Source organism: Pogona vitticeps, chromosome 12 (genome assembly GCF_051106095.1).
Source record: "Pogona vitticeps strain Pit_001003342236 chromosome 12, PviZW2.1, whole genome shotgun sequence".
NCBI lineage: Eukaryota > Metazoa > Chordata > Lepidosauria > Squamata > Agamidae > Pogona > Pogona vitticeps.
In genome coordinates this window covers 2746510-2765756 of record NC_135794.1, presented here as the reverse complement: position 1 = coordinate 2765756, position 19247 = coordinate 2746510, and the positions used below count along the sequence as shown (strand labels likewise).

At 46.3% G+C, this 19247-nt stretch overlaps 1 protein-coding gene across 3 annotated transcripts in view; it reads left to right on the top strand.

The window, feature by feature from the left end:
• The window catches only part of ENTREP2 (endosomal transmembrane epsin interactor 2), a 142282-nt gene that overhangs the window by 53561 nt on the left and 69474 nt on the right, over positions 1-19247 (top strand). For all 3 annotated transcript variants that reach the window (XM_072981539.2, XM_072981540.2, XM_072981541.2), the window contains exon 2: positions 4575-4631. In XM_072981539.2, the coding sequence (XP_072837640.2) occupies positions 4575-4631 (57 nt within the window). The remainder of the gene's footprint in view (positions 1-4574; positions 4632-19247) is intronic.

Genomic DNA, 19247 nt, shown 5'->3' with positions numbered 1-19247 from the left:
CCCCTACTACTTTTCTTTTCTTGCAATATCCTGCACAGTATAATACTGTTTAGGTAGAATCCTATGCAGAAAAGATGTCATCCTGCACAGGAATTATGCAGCTGAATGTTTCCTCTGCCCTTTTTGGGTCTATCCTGAACAGGAAAAGTGTTATGCTGCACAGGAATTGCAACAATCCTGCACAGCTTAATGTTTCTTCCATTAAAAAAAATTACCAAAAAAAAAAATCTTCTCAGAGGAATGTCTCAAGATTTTCCATGAGAATCCTGATGGAGGGGAAAAAAACTCTTACACTATTAGGAGAAAGGGGGGAAAATCTCCCTTGAGGAGAAAGAAGGAACTCAGACCTTATCTGTTGTTCTTGCAGAGAGCCAGTGACGGTAAGATTCACATCTTTGACTGCCCTTTGGAAGGGCCGGTCCTGCCATTAGACAGAGCAAGGTGGTCCTGTGAGGTGGCAGAGGACTCTTTGATGGAGAGCCCTCGAGTCCTAAACCAAACATATTCCATGTGGCTTCTCTTGAAATGTAGCATTCTATGGCACTTATTTTGACTAGCTAAAGCAGCGTTAATAGAACCTGGATGACAGTGAAATCCACTAATCTACAGTGTGTTTGTTCCTTCGTTGTTTGTATTATAACTCCCGGAGATGTCTGTTCATTGTGGCTGCTTCCCATGCTGGTTTCGGGATTCTGGGAGCAACTGCCCAGGGAGAAATCATTGCAGTCTCTAAGCTGGAAGGGGACACCCATGCAGCCATATAGGTACATATATGCATGTGTGCGCAAACCCGCAGGTGGTTTGTGCTAATTTCTCCTGCATTGGCATCAGCCGCGAGTTCTTCCCATACTGGAAATGTGTTTGTGAAACTGAACTCTGATAGCTTTGTTCATTAAATCTAATATGCTCCTAGCGGAATTAATGGTCTGGAAAAAATTCTATTGTGTGTGTACGTGTGTGTATGTGTGGGAGGTCTCTATTTTGGGTCTGGTATCAAAAGAACACAAGAAGGAAGGGAATGCGGAGGAGAGCAAACCATCTTTTGTCCGCAGCGGTTGATGCAAAATGGGCTTCCAAAGTGTTTGCAATGATGACAAAAGACTGTATTGCCCCCCCCACATCTGCCCCTCGCTGTTGTTGCAGTGCTTGGAAATGCAGGCAGCAGCTGAGCAGTTGGCACCTTGTAAAAGTGCCTTGTCAGTGAGGTTTGTGTGTGTGTGTGTGTGAGGTGGGGGTTAAAGGAGAGTTGTGAATGACAGAGAACAAGAAACATGGCCGAGATTTGAAAAGTTGCTGGCAAAAATCCCTAGCGGAAGGAGGTGTGTGAGAGAGGGAAATTTTGTCTCTGCAGGATTTGCACACAGGTCTCCTCCAAACCTGGAGATCATTTCCAGAGCATTGCCCTCTGCTGGCCCCGGCTGCAAAGGAAAGGTTATCCGTTAGGCCAGGGGTCTTGGTCTCGGAACATTTTCTGCGCTCACGGAAGCTTGTGCCAAATACTCCAGGCTGTCCCTCAACCTGCCGGGCTCATGTCTAAAGGAGGGGAATCCGAGGGAGAGTCTGTAGCATGGACACTTGCCACGCTCCTTCCCTGAACAAATCCCGGGATTTCACCTGGGAAACTTTACCAGGTTCTGCCCCCATTTTCCGTCCAGGGCAGGGGGCCTTCCCCAATACTATGGCTGTTCGTGGTGGGGTGAATGGGTTACTCCTGAGTAGAAATTCCCAGGATTTCCACAGCCATAGGCTTCCTGTGTTTGAATGCAGGCTAAGTAAAGAAAGCCAGTAATTAAGGTAAGGGCACCTGGTGATTTTTTTCATTGCTCAAGGAGGACTAGAACCTTAATCTCATAAACCCCCATTTGGTGATCTGACGGCAACAGAACAGACAGGCTGTCGCGGCGGAAAAATGCCCCGAGTCTCAGTTCTTTAAGCTTTTTGTCATCTTCCTGGAGAATTTTTGTTAATGAGTAGATTTTAAGAGGCAATGGAAGACAGGAGGGCCTGGCGTCCTCCGGTCCACGGGGTCACTCAGAGTCAGACACGACTTAACAACTAAACAACAGATTTTAAGAATCATTCATAATAGCAAGCCTGAAGATGCCAGTGCTCATTAAACCTTTCTTTTCTGGGGGACGTGCTTAAGCCCAGAGTTTCCATTTCCAGGCTCAGAACAGCTAAATGTACCTCTGGTGCCCTCAGCCAGGAAGCCGATATTTCTCAGGAACCGTCAGAAACTTGAGTGCAGTAAGTGATGGATGGCCTTAGGGTTAAGAGAAAGCCTCAGGAGCCTGACTGGGTGTCGGTCTGGAAGTGGAAATTTAAGTGTTGTTTTTCCACGAGGCTGTTTGAAGAGGCTGCCAGAGGGGTCTCCGATCTTGGTCCCCAGAGACCGCCATTTCTGGGCCATAATTGCTGTCAGCAGAGACACTAAAGGCCATTAATTCCCGAATGCCATCCTTTGCCTCATTGCTGGACACGCTTGAAAGCTTAGATGCCCTGGTCATTTTATTAATTATTCTGGATAGGGGTGTTTTCCTGTCAAAGAGTAGTCTTGGAGGAAATGTTTCATATCACTTGAACATTTGTGTTAAGATCACTGAAGAATCAGGTTGGGTGTTTGTCTCAACCAAGAACAGTGGTGGGGTGGGAGCGTTGAATTTAGCAAAACAAAAATTTGCAGAATGGAATTAGCACATCTGCACACGTGTGAGAGAGGGGGAGAAAGAGAGAATGCTTCCATTTTCTTAACAGTCTTAACAGATTTTTTCATGGCTCGAGGAGGACTAGAACCTTGATCCGTGAAAGAGGGAATGTATTTTTCTGTTTATAAGACGCCCCCATGTATAAGACACCCGCACTTTTCTAATCAAAATTAAGAAATCTAAGTGGGGCTTAGCAAGTGTAAGGGGAAAGGGATCAAAGCGCTGCAGGATCGCTTTGACCACTGCTTTCCCCTCCACTTGTCTTGTTCTCTCCTCAGCTTACTTCTGTATATAAGACGATCTTCAATTTTTAGCCTAAAGATTTTAGGCAAAAGGATAGTCTTATACATGGAAAAATATGGCATATATTGCAATTCATTTTAATTGTCAACAGGACCAGGCTAGACCCTGTTTCGGTAAGCGTTGATCATTCCCCACACAGTTGCTGGCCAGCCTTCCCCAGCTTTCCGCCCTCAGGAGCTGTTGGATTACAGTTCCTATCATCCCCTGACAGCAAGTCCAGTGGGTTGGAAATGATGGGAACTGTATGTCCAGAAAGTGTAAAGTGGAGGGGGGAAAGGTGGAAATCCAAAAGAATATTTGTGTAACCGACTCTGTGTAAGGAGGGGAAAAAATATATCATAAGCCGATGCAAAAAGTGGCCTAAACAAACTGAAGAAATGAGGAGTAGCATGGAGGAGAAATGAGCAGGCGCATCTCCACCTGTGCAGATATGCGCAGGCCATAGTCATCGCCATCTGCATGATTTGCGACGACCGCCCGGTCCCTGCTGATCTTGCACCGGTTCCTTTCTCCATATGACCTTATGCTCTTCTCCGAAGCCCTTATTTAATTGAGAGTATGTTGCTGCCCGGCCTTCTCTTGAACTCTCCATACCCTGTCATTTCACCTTCCTGAGAGCAGTGCTGCTTTACAGGATTAGCAACTCTGGGACAGTTATCGTAACAGTAATAATAGGCTCTCCGAGCGGTGTGAGCAAATTTAATTAACTGCAAAGAGAAATTCTCTGCACTTTTCCGGCTTGGCTGTCATCCAGAAATCTGCATTAATGCGGTAAATGTTTCAGTGATATGGGATAGCTCGCGCATGAGATGCAGCGCCACTGCAGTGGCACAAACTACGTCCAGGCGGATGCAGCTTATTCCTTTTTTTTTAAACCTCGGGTGCTGGCCTTCAGGGTGACCGTTTAAATGCTCCATCTGCCAGGCTGGAGTTTTCCCCTTCGTTAGGCCCTGGGGAAATCTGGGGAAAGAGGTTGGGAACATTCAGATATTCAGGGACATTGACATTGGCTGAAGGCAGGATGTCAGATGACCTGTTTGTTTTCTTAAGTAGCTGCTGCCAGAACGGGGGACCCCTTCACTAACAATTTTTGAGAGGTCCGAGGAAACTGAAAAAAAGTTCCTGGTGGGGGTGATGGGGCTTGTAGTCCCACTGGAGAAGGCGGTTGTGTGGGTCTCCAAGCCCTCGCTGTGTGGCCATTGCTTCTTTCCACACTTTCTTGCACTGTCTTCATCTGACAGCTGGTTCAGTTTGTTCCATTTGCTCTGTTTATTTCACGATCTCACTGTTGTTTTGTCTTCGCTCTGTTCATCTGTTAACTGCCCAGGATAGCACATCACAATGAAGTAAATAAAATAAAGAACCTTCCTTCCTTCCTTCCTTCCTTCCTTCCTTCCTTCCTTCCTTCCTTCCTTCCTTCCTTCCTTCCTTCCTTCCTTCCTTCCTTCCTTCCTTCCTTCTGGAACCATTGTGAAAATGCCCATGTGCTTCAAACCAAAGCTTATGGTGAATCTGGATGAGTTTAGGATCAAGCCTTCGTTGCTAACCATGCTGACTTCATTCCAGGTGCTGCTCTCGGGTCTGATCGGAGTGGTTTCGTGGAAGAGGCCCCTTTCGCTGGTGGTAAGTCCCATTCACTCATACTTTATGGTTTTTCTGTAATCAGATGGGGAGCGGGGTGTGCCGACGGTGGCGCTAGGATCCAGAGGGTCACGTTCCTCCCTGTGTGATGCAAAACTCATTTTGGGAACCCATGCTATGCCGGGAAGTCACGTTGGGTCTAAAAGAGGCACTAGAGAAATTGCACAGGGTTGTCTGTATCATCGGACAAAGTGGGGCAGCTGCTTCAGGCATCAGATGCAGGGGGGGGTGGCAGTGGCGATAGCCCCCCTCCCCCTGAATGGTTTTTCTCCAAATCCCTGGGTCTACCCCTGAAGGACAGAACTTCATTCATCCAGGAGTTTGACTGTATCTGGAATAAGGTAGAACAATAATATCTCAGCAAAGGGGTGGAAACTCCTGTCCTGTTGGCCTGGTTGGCATCTCTCTATGTAGCAGGGCAGGAGTCCCATCTCTGTCTCTGCCTCAGGCTGCAGAAGGTCCCGGGTCAGCCCCGTTCAGGATGGGTGCTGTCCGTGGCTCTTTGCCACCATGCCTTCCGGGCTAATCCAATTGAATCCCAAGCATAAGTAGATCCGTTGAAACGAATCTCACTTCTTGGCTGAGAATAACCTAAGCCTCATTGATGTTAATGGGTCCCCACGAGCCGGAATGAAAATTGGAATTAGTCCTCCAGGCTTCGTAGAGTCACAGAATCCTAGAATCAAGGAGTTGGAAGGGGCTTCTGAGCCCACCCCCCTGCTCAAGGCAGGGATCCAAATCAAAGCAGATCTAACAGAGGATGGTCCCATTTTCTTTTGAATGTTTCCAGCATTGGAATGCTCACCACCTTCCCCCTGAGGTCATGGGTTCCACTGTCGTACTGCTCTTACAGTTAAGAAGTTTTTTTTTCCTGATATATACCCTAAATTTGGGGACATAATACCATGGAATGCCAGTTCTTGCAGCCCTCAGGCTCTCCATCCGGGACAGACTTCCTGGAAACCTTTTGAGCGGTTCATTTCTGTTTTCTGGACCAATTTCTCTCTTCTGCCATGCCCTCGGAATATTAGCAAACACACCACCCATTCTTCCTGCCCTTTTGAAAGGAAAATGGAAGACAATCTGTTGGAATGACACACACTGTCTCTCTCTTTGCCTTTGGTAGCATTTATTAGTGGCCTATTGGCACCTTTCGAAAACCCAGCTTTGCTGTGCCTAAAGTTGCCAATTAGGAAAGAAATGCTTCTCGTTCAGGATGTTCATTAAGTAGCCAATGAAAAGACGAGGTTGAATGGGAGGGGGAGGGGGAAACACTCATTTCTTTGATGCAATTAATTTGGTATAAATTTATGGACGTTAATGAAATAGTCGAGTGTGGAATATATTTGCCAAGGTGTTTTATGTACCGAGATGGCAATGTTAATTGAAATGGAGGCTCTCCATCAATGAACTAAGTAGGGAAAAAAAACAGTGTTCTGACGAAGAGGGGGAAAAAACACAATACTTTTGTTTTATCTCAAGCTTTCCTTTTCAATTTTTCCTGAATTATCCTGTGCATTTTCTTTCCTTCTATCCTTTCACCTTCAGGTTTTTCCATGTGTTAGTTTTAATCCAGTGGCTGACGGGCCCAGACGATTATTAAGGATGTTCACTCCAGCCCCCCCCCCCCAGGTTGCGAAGGAGTTCAGAAACCATTTAGTAGTTAGTTTTCACTTAATCCGAAATAAGCAGGAGCCTCTGCTGAATAATTCAACAAGTCGGCCGCCGTACAGATATTTGCATGCTGAGAGTGAGAAGCCGGAGGTAGGATGGTGCTCATACCTTGGGTGGGTCAGAGAGGAACAGGATCTGGTGGTTAGAATGGACTTTTATTGTATTTATTCTTGCCTTCATCATTTATTTATTTACTGAAAGTGCTGCTGTTGAGGTTAATGGGCCATCGCGGCCTTTCTCTCATGCCCCCCCTCCCCATTCAGAAGTCACCCAAACCTGCATGGATTCAGGACGAAGTTCTAGATGCCGGCAACCGCATGCCCCTGAATATGCTTACACGGCTTGTCGGGCCAGCAGCCCTGTTAGGAAAAGTGTAGAAGAGCTGTGAGACGTGTGCCCGGTGGCGTGGGAGAGCCAGGCCTCCCACGGTCAAAGCCACAGAACATTTGGTTAGCAGGGGTTATGACACCCTCTGACACCCCCTCAACCCCGGGCTCCCCATGCTTAGCTATGATCCTCACTGTAAGGGGGAGAGGAACACGTTGTTGTTTTTTTTTTGGCAGAAACAGGATGTTGTCGCCCCTGTTCTTTGGAAGACTGAGGATGGTTGGTTTTGAATGGACCATTAAGAGCCGTCAACTTTACAAAATACCTGTTCCTCCTTTGTTGATATGGATAGGTTCAGATGCTTGGTTGTTGTTATCGTTGTTGTTATTGTTGTTTTGGACCTTTCCTAGAAAGAGCTGGCTGTGGGAAATATCATAGTGACCCCCCCACTCTTTGAGGTTTACCTCTACACCACTGGCAGTGCATTTCTGTGTATGTGAATGCCTGCATACATGCATCTGTGTGCGTCTTTAACCATTCTGTAGGATGAATTATGTTTTTGCTGCTGTTTTGTTTGCAGTGGACTTCACACCAGTGATAAATCTGCAGCTGTCTTAAAGTTTTCTTTAATGTTCTCTCTCTCTCTCTGTGTGTGTGCGCGCGCGCATGTGGATGCATGCATGTGTGCGCATGGCATTGTGTGATTCCTGCTGATTACATCACTGGACCCCTTTCATTACCATTAATGTTGCATGTGGTATGTTTTATTAAAACGAAAGCCATCTTTGTGATTTGTGTGAAGTTGGAACAGTTTATTTTCTTCCCACCACGCTGACGCTCCACAGCCATGATGCGCTGCTGAGCGCTTCGGCAGAATGCAGGAGGCTTGGAGCCCCGTGCAATTAACGTAGCCGGCCAGGATCTTCCTTAATCAGCCTGATCAGCGTTTTTGCATTTGCTGGGTATTAGCTTCTTGTCATAAAATCTTAAACTGCAATCAAGCATTCCCCTGTACATGTGGGAGCTTTGATGATTTTAGGGGGGTGGACCGAAACTGAAGTAAAGCAAAGAGGTGTGGGATTGAGGCCAAATGCTTTCCTCCTAGCTCTCTCTCTCTCTCTCTCTCTCTCTCTCTCTCTCTCTCTCTCTCTCTCTCTTCCCACTACCTGTTATTCAAATTACATAAAATATAGCTGTTTGCAAAATGTTGGCGCAGGACCATCAGACCCAGAGTTGCACAAAATGCTTGAAGATTTGAAAACACTGTTAGTAGGTTTTGGCTACTAATATTTGTGAACGGTGCCCTTCCCCCCCCTCTTCTGGATCCTGTCTTGGTAGAACAGTTGAAGGGTTGAACTGTGATTTGGGAGACTCGAATTCAAGTCCCCACTGGCGGATGGCACTCGCCGTTTGACCTTGAACCCGTGCTGACACTGCCTGCCTGCCTACCCCACCTCGTGGGGTTGTTGGGAGGAGGAGGATAAGGGGACGAAGTGAATTATTCATGAATTCTTGAGTTCACTGGAGGTGGAATAGAATAGAAATGGCATCTACACACACACACACACACACACACCGTTCTTTCCAGTTTCCCTTCAGAGCTGGCAGGTTCCTGTCATTTCAACAGAGGTCTCAGGAATGAAAACAAATGCATTTTTTGAATCATTTATGAGCGTCGGCACAATTTACGCTAATTATACCAACCACCTTACTGGTCCAGATTTTTGCTAAGATGGACAGGACAGTTCCAGCCGTGCCTGTTTCAAGCGAAAAGTGTGTGTGTGTGTGTGTGTGTGTGTGTGTGTGTGTGTGTGTGTGTGTGTGTGTGTGTGTGTGTGTGTGTGTGTGTGTGTGTGTGTGTGTGTGTGTGTGTGTGTGTGAGAGAGAGAGAGAGAGAGAGAGAGAGAGAGACTCATCCCAAATTGCATCATTGTAAAATTGCAGCCCCAGAGATTTTCTAGATGCAGAGGTTTTTTTCCTTTCTCCTTATTTGTTGTCCCTCTTTTTTCTCTCTGTCCCTACGACATTCCCCTTTGTCTTGGTTAGTGCGGTGACATTTTCCACTGCATTCCCTTGCTTTTTCTTCTCTATTAACAACGTGGTTTGTTTTTAGCCTTGGTTTGTTCTGATGAAGCAGAGCATAGCAACTGATAATGTGATGTCATTCAGTGGAAGTTGAGTCCTGGCAACTGGACTTCTTTCTCGTTCGGTTGAAACGTTTTGCTAGACGAAGGGGGAGTGAAACCAACGTGGAGGATCTATCCGGGAGTCTCCTACCAACTCTCCTCAGACCAAAGAAGCTGCTTGGATGTGGAGAGAAACGTTTCAACCTAACAAGAAAGTAGTCCAGTTGCCATGACTCAACTTCCAGAGAACCTGACCTGGAGGACGGAGAATCTTCACAGAGATGCCGTTAATTGTTTTAGAGTTTGCAGATTGCTTTGTAAGGGATTTTTATCTCAGGCAGTGTAGTGATTGTGTTACTAGTAGTAACTGGACAGAGGCTGGGACTTTGTGACAAATCCTGGACTGGCCTGCAGAAGGATCAAGGTCAACCACTAGGATTCCCAAAGAAGAGCAGAAGAAAATCCTTGCTAAACCTGTGCAGGGGAGTTGCAGCCAGTTGGGAGTCGTTGCTCCTGGGCTTAGTAACAGTATAAGGCTCTGTCTTAGCCTCCTTAGTGCTGCCGGCGCTACAACTAGTAATGCAAGGGTGTGGAAGAACATTCATGCCTTGGTGCTCATCATAGTACAGTAGCAACAGAATGCAGGAGTACAGTGGTGCCTCGCTAGACGATTGCTTTGTTTAACGATGAATTCGCTTAACGATTAGTTTTCTGGAGCGATCTTGCGCTCCATTTAACGATGTTTCCTATGGGGGATTTTCACTCTACAATAGTGGGGACCTTGCCTCACAAGACGGTTAATTTTCGGGTCCCTGTGTTTAGCTTTACGATGGTTTTGACAGCTCGGGTTCGCTTTGCTAAACAGGCATTTGAACGGTCGCTGTTTCGTTAGACGGCTGTGTTCGCTTGGGAAACGCATTTCGCTTAACGATGTTTCCTACGGCGATTTTCGCTTTACAATGGCAATCCGTTCCCATTGGAACGGATTATCAGGGTTTCAATGCATTTCAATGGAAAATCGCGTTTCGCTTAACGATGAAATCGCTTGACAGCTTTGTGAAACGCATTAACCTCATCTTGCGAGGCACCACTGTACTTTGGTGTTTTGATTCTTCTCTTTGTAGTTTTATGATATGGAGGTATACTGGGGCCTTGGATGCTACCGATACGAAGCACGGATGTCTCAGTGCGTTCAACCAGATGAGCCCGTTGGGGTTGGCAGATGAGGAGCAAAGAAGCTGCCAAACCTCCGGAGGAGGTGAGGTTGCCACAATGCTGAGATAAATATAATCGGCACCGCCTGCAGATGCCCTGTGGGGGGTACTTGGCGAGTTAAAAGAAGAGGCAGAGAAGAGCAGTTCAGAGAATAAGATGCGTCCTTTCGGAGGTGTGTTTGCCTGAAAAACGGCCAACAGTCTGGGCTGGTGGGCTAAAGCAAGGGGAGGCTTCTGAGAAAGAGCAGATGCTCCCTTCTGGAAGAGCAGCTCCGTCTAAAGTGGTCCAAGCTTGGCCTCCTGGGGTGGGAGGGTCCCTCCGAAAGGGTGTTGACATGTTTAAATGGTTCCCTTCATCCAAGAAAATTATTTCCACACTCCAAATGCAATTCTCCACCCATCACGCCTGGTTTCCACCTTCTTCTTAATTGCGGACCCAGTTGTTATTTCACATGGAGAGGCATCTTTCAGTCCAAAACAACAGGGAGGTCCTAGGTCAGGGAGGGGTACCCAGTGCGGTCTAGTGGGCAGGGTGATGGACTAGGACTCGGGAGGCCTGGGTTCGAATCCCCTCTCAGCCATGGAGACTCACTGGACGTGTGAAACTGGAAGAAGCATTCCTTAAGTAGCCCACTTAACTTGAAAATTAAGTCATTTCTGAATTACCAGCGCATAACAATATGGTTTCAGGGGGAAAGGGCTGGTCTGAGTGGTTTTGATGGTTGAATTGAATCCATCGAGTTAGGATTGCCCAGTTGTAATTTTCCTATTTGCTGGGATTTCAGGTTTGAAACTTGAGGGAGAGAGAAGAGAAACGTCCTTGTGAAGTCACGAGGTGTAGGATCTTGTGATGACACACAGGGTTGTGTTCATTTTAGTCCCAAATATGAATTTTCTAAGCTTGGATTGACACTCCGTCGACCTTTCCCAAACGTTTGTCATTCATTAGTTGTGCTTGTAAGAGTGTTTTCGTGTTTTGTGTTTTAAAGGCCATCTTTACTCCTAGCATTGGCCCTTTGCCATGTGGTGCGTTGGGATTCCAGCTGCTGTATAATATGAAAAAGTAACGTTTCCAAGTTCTGCTGTCTACGTGTCCGTGTAAAGAAAGCAGCCAGTAAGATTGCTAAGCATGTTGGGTGAACTGCTGGGCAGCGCAGTGGTTTAGGTCTCTAGCTGTGGAGCCCGAGGTTGGGAGTTCGATTCCCCCACTGGGCCTCCTTGAAAGAGGATCCAGAGGGTCCCTTCCAGCTCTGCCGTTCTAATATGATGGTGATGATGATGAAGCGTGATGCTTGCATGGGAACACTTCCACTGCCATGGCTCTCTGCCAGTCTCTGTGAAAAGCTGCCCTTCTGGGTGATTAAGGAGTGAAATAACCAGTTCTAATTGATTCGTTCACCACCTTGTGTACGTTCGTTTCCCCCCTGGCTGAATTGCAAATATTGCTTTGCTGATGGACTTGCATGTCTGCCTTTTTGTGATTATTATTTTCAGAACCAACTCTAATGCTTGACAAACCCTGTAATCGCCCAGCACAATGGCCCATCTGCATGCTAATGCCGCTGACTTGCTTGTACAGTAAATATTCAAAGACGTGAGCCCTAGGTCGGCCCTGTAGGGAATCGGGCAGCCCTGCCTGACTTGGCCTTTACCTGTTGTGGCTGAAAGTTGTCCTGGGGGAAGGGCTGACTGCGGGCAGACAAGGGGCAGGAGAGGCCAGAGTGCCACCAGGAGGAGAGACGGGCAGACCACTTCCATGGATCTCATTACCAGGGAGGTTGGCAAGTCTTGGGCAAGGCCAGCGCCTGCGTCCGAGAGTCTTGGGTACCAACGTTTGAGCCCCTATGAAAAACATTGTTTTCTCCAGAAAATAGAGGGGATGGGTGGGTGGGTTCCAAGTCATGAGTCGACTCAAGAGTCATTGAAAGAAAGACCCCAAGTCGAGTTGCCAGTGTGGCTTAAGTCCGACTGGACAGCGGGTCCCGTGACTTGATTCCCCCGCCTTCTCTCATTCCCAGGTCACCCTGAGAGGGGCGCCAGAGGTTGGAACTGAACGGACGCTTACATAGTCATCATTGTGGTGTCAACTCTTCCATTGAGTTCTTCTCTCCTGTCCCTTTTTTGATGCCCAAAAGAGCCCAGGCTCTTTCGAAAGCGACGCCACTGCCTGCTCTACCAAGGTCTAACAGACGGCTAAGGCTTGGAGGGCAAGCCGGCTGGCTTGGGCCTGATGTGGGGAAGAAAGAGCCGGGCTGAATTCAGACAGCCTCGTCTCCAGAGGTTCGGCCACCAGATGACAGTCTTGTGGCCGAACTTGGTATGGAACCCAACGGCCAGACTTCCCTTTGAATCGCACTCTGTATGGAAGGGGAGTTTTGCTTTTTGCTTTTTCCCCAGTTTTCTGACTGCCAGCCATGGGTCTGGATCAGGTAGCCCCTATGACACAGCGCTGGAAGTCACAGGGGGAAGATCACCAGCCGGGAGAGGGCCAACCTCCTCCTCCTTTGGCCTCTTTGCTCCTCAGGTTCGGGAGAACGGCTGCCAGCCAGAGTGTTTGCCACTGGTGTAAGCAAGCAGGCAGATGGGAAGACAGCTTCTGATGTTCTTCTCCGTTTCATTCAAGGTTGAAGGGAAGAAAGGCTGCCCCTTTTCTTTGGGCTGCCCTTGGAGACTCTAACATGTGCTCCGGGCATGGACGGCAGAGTCTCGCTTCCACCTCACTCACATCTCCTGAATTCACACCTCTGAAGTTTAGGATGATGGCCAACGATGTCTCTTATTTTCTTTTTCCCCGATACGTGCTTTCTGTCTGCTTTAGACGGTAATTGTTTCGCTTTCCATCTTTTTTCCAGGATTCATTTCCTCCCCTGTGTCAAAACAAGTTGATAAGAAAGGAAATGCAGCTTACCAAGCCATAAATACAGCAAAGCGTTTTGTTGTTGTTGTTGTGGTTGTTGGGCCTGCTTTTGCCATGAACACAGTTTTTAAGCTATCAAAAAAATATCAGCATTGTAGATAAATAACATATCTTTGACAAGGCCTCAAAATAAAAAAATAATAATAAAAAAGAAGAGGAATGAGGAAACAGAAAAAAAAATTATAAATCTCTTCAGCTTGGGGTTTTGTGTCAAGCCGTATCTGTTTGCAATCTCACATGTGTTATCAATCATATTTTTATACGCCTCTGGCTTTCATTTTATATACATAACTTCCACACGCAAGTTGTGAAAAGTGGCGCTCTTGCTTCTTCCCCGTCTTGGCACCCGCTCCGTGCTTCGCTCTGTTTTTGGCTCAGCTCTGGAGCCTGATTCCAAAAAAGAAAGTTATTTTCTTGAGGAATGGGTTTGGGCTTTTGTTATATTTAAAAATTATGCCTTGTCTTGCATCCGTTCACAGTTGGCCTCTCTGCTAAAGTTGCCTGCTCAGTGACTCTCCAAAACAGGCACCCATAATTCTCCATCTTCTGTATGTTATCGTACCCTAACCCATCACTCCTTCAAAGAACCCAAGTCCTACCAGGACAGAAAGAAACTGGCCAGGTTTCTCCAAAGGATGATTATCTTTTTAAAGGTGCTCTGTTGTTCCATCATTTTCAGTAGGTTTGGGATGAACGGAATACTGTACAACTCTAATTTTTTTAAAAAATTTTATTTTTAACAACGGGTGACGAAAAGGAAAAAGGGAATTGAGGTTCAGAGGGAAGAGGAGAAACAATATCATACTAACATCCATTCTATATATATTGCCATATCAAAATTTCAAATTACTCTTTTTACTATTTTCTGCCCTCCAGATTTAAGTTCTTATTACAATGTATGCTCTTCATACGTTGTCTATTACCTCTACCCATTTATAGAATAGGTCCCATCTTTCAGTTGCCTTTTGTAAAGGAGAGTCCTTCATTACTTCTGATAAAATGTCCATTCCCGCTCTTTCCTCCGAGCAATGCCTTCCTGATCTTAAAACAACCCCTTCTGGCTTTTCTCCTCTTTTGGAACTGAGCTAGGAAAAAGGGCAAAAAGGCTAAATCCAGCTAATTTGGAAGTTGTCTGATGTTAGAGTTAGAGAAACTTGAAATGTTTCTCCAGAATAGATCACCCATCTGTTCATCTCTGAGAATGGCTGAGTTAATGTCACTCAGCATGGGGATGATATAAACATGAAGCCAATCAGCCACCTAGCAGGGGGAAGTTGCCAACAGAAATGTATGGATGATGGAAAGTAGGCTATGGAAGTACAGACGAATTTTTGCATTGCTTTACCACTCAAGAAGGCCTTGTGAACATTGTCCAATGGAGGGGGGGGAAGAGGTTAAAATATTCCTTAGAGCAGTCAAAAGACCAATGGGGAAAAAAAACAAATTTTAAAAGTTGGCATTCTTTTAGAACCCCCTCCCCAAAAAAGGATAACTCTAAAAGACAGCTCTAGAACTCATTTCGTGTTTAAAAAAAGTTTAAGAAATACTTGTTGTAGTACGACGACCCTGTTTGCCATTCACTGGAGGCCCAGCCTCTCATCCCATTTGGGTGTGGGTGTGTTGAATGGTTGAGGCAGAGACAGCGATGGGCAACAATCCATTTCCCGGCCGAACCACCGATCCCTCGTTTGGTGGGCTGCTGAACCGTGGATCACCATCTGGCCAAGGAACGAACTGTGAAGAACCACCGGGTTGTGCCTGTCTTTAGTTAGGTACTGCTTCCATCATCATCATCATCATCATCATCATCATCATCATCATCATCATCATCATCATTCTGCGCATTTGCACACTACTACTACTACTACTACTACTACTACTACTACTACTACTACTACTACTACTACCAACAACAACAACAACAGCAACAGCAACAGCAACAGCAACAATGATGAAGATGATGAAGATGATGAAGATGATGAAGATGATGATGATGATAATAATAATAATAATAATAATAATAATAATAATAATAATAATAATAATAATAATAATAATAATAATAATAATAATTCTGCGCATTTGCACAATTACAACACAGCTGCCTTGATTCGTACTTGGAAAAAAAGGTGTCCAGTCAGTCTGGAAGTCCGGATGATGATGGTGATGGCGGGTGGGGCAGATGTCCAGCGACCTCCTGCAGAACGAGACGGTTCTGAATGTGTCAACTTGGTATGATTTTTTTTTGCTGCTAAGCAGGTTTACTTTTGGTTCGTATTTGGATGGGAGACTGTGGAGGAACAGCTGTCGTCTCCGGGAAGTGCTAAGAGAGAGGAGGCTCCCTAAAATGTTGGGTCGCTCTTACAGTGGGGTTTTGACTTGAGAACTTAATCCGTATTGGAAGGCGGTTCTCAAGTCAAAAAGTTCTCAGGTCAAATCTGCATTTCCCATAGGAATGCATTGAAAACCATTTGATCCGTATCTGCTCTTTTCCGTCCATAGAAACTAATGGGAAGCTGCTATTCTGCCTTCGACCACTAGAGGGGGATATTTTGTTTCTTTTTTTCTTAGGTCAAGAAAGGTTCAGGGAAGGCAGGGAAAAGACAGTCCAGGCAGTCCAGGACCAGGCAGTCCGAAGACTGTCTCCCAATCCACTTTCTAAATGCTGGGAGGAGTGAGGAAGCAGACAGGCACCCTTTTCACTGGCTAACAGTTAACTGAAAGTTCACATTTTGCACTTTCCCTGCCTCCCATGTGGGTTTTTTTTAGTTCTTAACTCAAATCTAAGTACTTAAGTCAAGTCAAGTCAAAATGTTCTTAACTCAAGCCATACTTAAGTCAAGACCCCACTGTACTCCTAGTTAGTGCAGCCCCTCCAGGTGAGACGGACGAAGCCGTTCATTCAGGAGAAGAGGCCCCCCCTCCCGCTTGCAAACATTCCCATAGAAGTCTCTTCTGGACCCTCCATACCCAGTTTTATTACGTGTATGAAGTGGGGGCCTGACTCTGACGTCGCCTACACCAAACTCTTGTTCTCCCTTAGCTGAGAATCTGGTTCTGTTCATTCTGGAGAAGTGCACAGTTTTCGGCCCCGTGCCAAAATATTAAGTGAAGTGATTATTTATCACTCTCCATGGCAACCACCCAGTCGAGCGAAGAGCCCCAGAGGGATTCCCAGGGCAGAGCGAGACCCCCCACACACACACACAGCAGCTCCCTTGTGTTAAATCCTATGTTGGTGGAGTTAAACGCATTAAAATTAAAATTAAAAAAATATATATGAAAGTGCGGGTGAAGAAATCAAAAGATCAGTCCCTCATGAGGGGAAGGCTGAGCAGCTACTCAAGAGGAAGGAAAATGGCTACTTAAGCCCTCAATAAGGCAAACCCCTGTGGTGTGGAGGGCCTCTGAGTAAAATTAGCAGGCTGTAACAGCCTCGGTCTGGTCCATGTTTTTTTAAAGTTGCCCTGAGCAAGGAAGAATTTCTCTTGGTGTAACATCTTGCAAGGCTTTGACTTTATTTCCTCCTTTTAATGAAATTGCGTAGTTGTGTTGTTAGGACTGGCTGTGGATGGTTGGGTGCAGAGCGAATACTGCATTCTCGTGTGTGACTCAGAACTTAACTTGTACGACGTTAGGATCTGTATACCTCCTCTCCCCGAGCTCCATTCAACATTTATTTATTTATTTATTCATTAAATTTATACCCTGCCCATCTAGACCAAAGTTTACTCTGGCGTCCATGCGTAACTGGATCATGTCAAGCACGGCTCTCTAACTGCAAATTTTTTTCAGTGGTCTCAAGCAGCTGCTTGCTTTCTTGGGCGGACGGGTGTGTGTGTCACATTTCGAAAACAACCCAAGAGATAGTTGCGGAGTTACACTTTGGTGCATTCTCCCCCCTCCCCGGACTTCCGAAAGTGACATTTTAAGAACATTTTGAGGGGTCTTTTCCTAGTTTCTGCCAGTTCTTTTTCCCATCCTACATGAGAAAGGAAGGATAATTTTGATGCCTTAATTGCCTCCCGAAGGGGACCAGAGAGCATCTCCTTCCCATTTTCTGGCCTGCTGGTAACAACAGCAGCCACACCTTTAACAGCTGGAGGCCAGCCGGCCTGCCACTGAGAAATGACTTTTAAAAAACAAGACATTCCAAGGCTTTGCTTTTATTTGTATAGACTGGTTCGTGTTAAAAAAAAAAAATCTGGACAGGCGAGTCTGCTCAAAGGAAGGGGTTGAGTTTGATGGATTCTCCTGCACAAAGGGAAGCTCTCGCGGAGTGTGTCTGTTTACCCAGCCAGCAGGTCATTATTGACCCATCTTGCTTCCTGCTGGCCTCTTTTCTTCCAGAACGGCAGGCTGCTGCTCCCCGTGTGTTGCTCCTTCCACTCTCCTCCCGCTTCCTGACTCCCGTCACCCTCCCTGACCACTCGCTAATCATCTTGTCTTGTTGGCAGGATGCTCCCAGAGGCGAGGATGCCTGCGAGAATGGCCCTTTCCACGAACAACGAGCATGCCTTAATTACCCTTCAGCCGACGACGGGAAGGCTCTTTGCCGTGTTCCCGTCGCGTCGGGTCACTATGGTAACCCTGAGGAGGATCACAAAGCACAACACAAAAAAGCGCTAGCAACCCTGCTTGTTTTCCACGCCAGAGCCAAAGGTTGGCGAAAGGAGTTCCGTTTGCCTCCCCCGGCCCATCTGCACAGTTTTCCTGCTTTCTGGTCATGTCTACATGTTTCCCTTAATTGCTCTTCATTTTTGTCTGTTCCTGGGATCTCGCTATCCTGCCCCATTGACTGCTTGGATTCAGGCAGCTTTTCTACACACTAATTTCCAAACTGCTTTTTTCCCCCCTGGCTCACCCAACAAACCCAGATTGTTTTCTTTCAATATTCTTTTCTTTTTAGGAAATTGGTGTGGACATTGGCATCTCACTGGAACAGAGGTTCCACTGGCCCGATCCCTGGCTTTTCTTCGACTGCAGCTCCAAGAATCCTGTCCAGACATGACCAATAACACCCTACACCCTCTGGAGATCCCAGTTTGGGAGCCATTGGTTTAGATAATGCAGTAGCATGCAGTGATTGCCAAACTTGTTGTTGTTTACTCGTTTAGTCATGTCCGACTCTTCGTGACCCCATGAACCAGAGCAGGCCAGGCCCTCCTGTCTTCCACTGCCTCCCGGAGTTGGGTCAGATTCATGCTGGTTGCCTCAATGACCCTGTCCAGCCATCTCATCCTCTGTCATCCCCTTCTTCTCTTGCCTTCACACTTCCCCAACATTAAGGTCTTTTCCAGGGAGTCCTCTCTTCTCATGAGATGGCCAAAGTATTGGAGCCTCAGCTTCAGGATCTGTCCTTCCGGTGAGCACTCAGGGTTGATTTCCTTCAGAATGGATAGGTTTGTTCTCCTTGCAGTCCAGGGGACTCTCAAGAGCCTCCTCCAGCACCACAATTCTAAAGCATCAATTCTTCGGTGGTCAGCCTTCTTTATGGCCCAGCTCTCACTTCCATACATTGCTACTGGAAAAACCTTAGGTAACCCAAATGTTCTTGGACTGCAACTCCCAGAAATCCTGGCCAGCCCAGCTGGTGGTGAAGGCATCTGGGAGGTTTAGTCCAAGAACATCTGGGGACCCAGGGTAGGGAACCACTACAGTAGCACACAAGTTTTGCGTCTTCCTTTTTACAACTTTTATGTATTCATTCCCACCTCTTTGAGTCCAGGGACATTTTATCTTCAGTGAAGACTTCTTTTTTTTTTATCCATCTCTTGTTTCTTACTTATTATTGTTTAGGATTTTTATAGTCAAATAGAAGCTGGTGGGACCAGAATATTGGAAGTAAAATCAGTGGAGCAAAGAGTGCAGGAGGAGAAAAACACCTTGGCTTCAGGGGGGAAAAAAAGTGAGAGGATGGTTCAGGTCAAATGTACTGCCTCCTAACAGCAGAATAGTCCATGATGACATCAAATATCTGATAGGAGAGGAAGAAAAATATGCACACAGAGAGGAAAAGGTCCTTTTTTTGCCTTAAGAATGTTGCAAACAAAAATAATTTCTGTGTCTTATCTCCCATTGTCTTCCTTGCAACTTATGTCTTTGTCTTGTTCTCTGATCATGATCTGTATCAATGAGGATTGAAGGAGCATTGAGCCGCTGAAGTTTTAAGACTCCACCACCGGGGCGCCCCCAGCTAATCAGGGTAATGGAGAAGGATGATGGGGCCGTAATTCAAACCAGGTGGACTAAAAAGCTTCCTGAGGTTTGGGTGTAAAAGTTTGCCCTCCCCCCATCCTTAATCTCTTAGAAATCTATTACTGTAGCCTCTGATATGTCC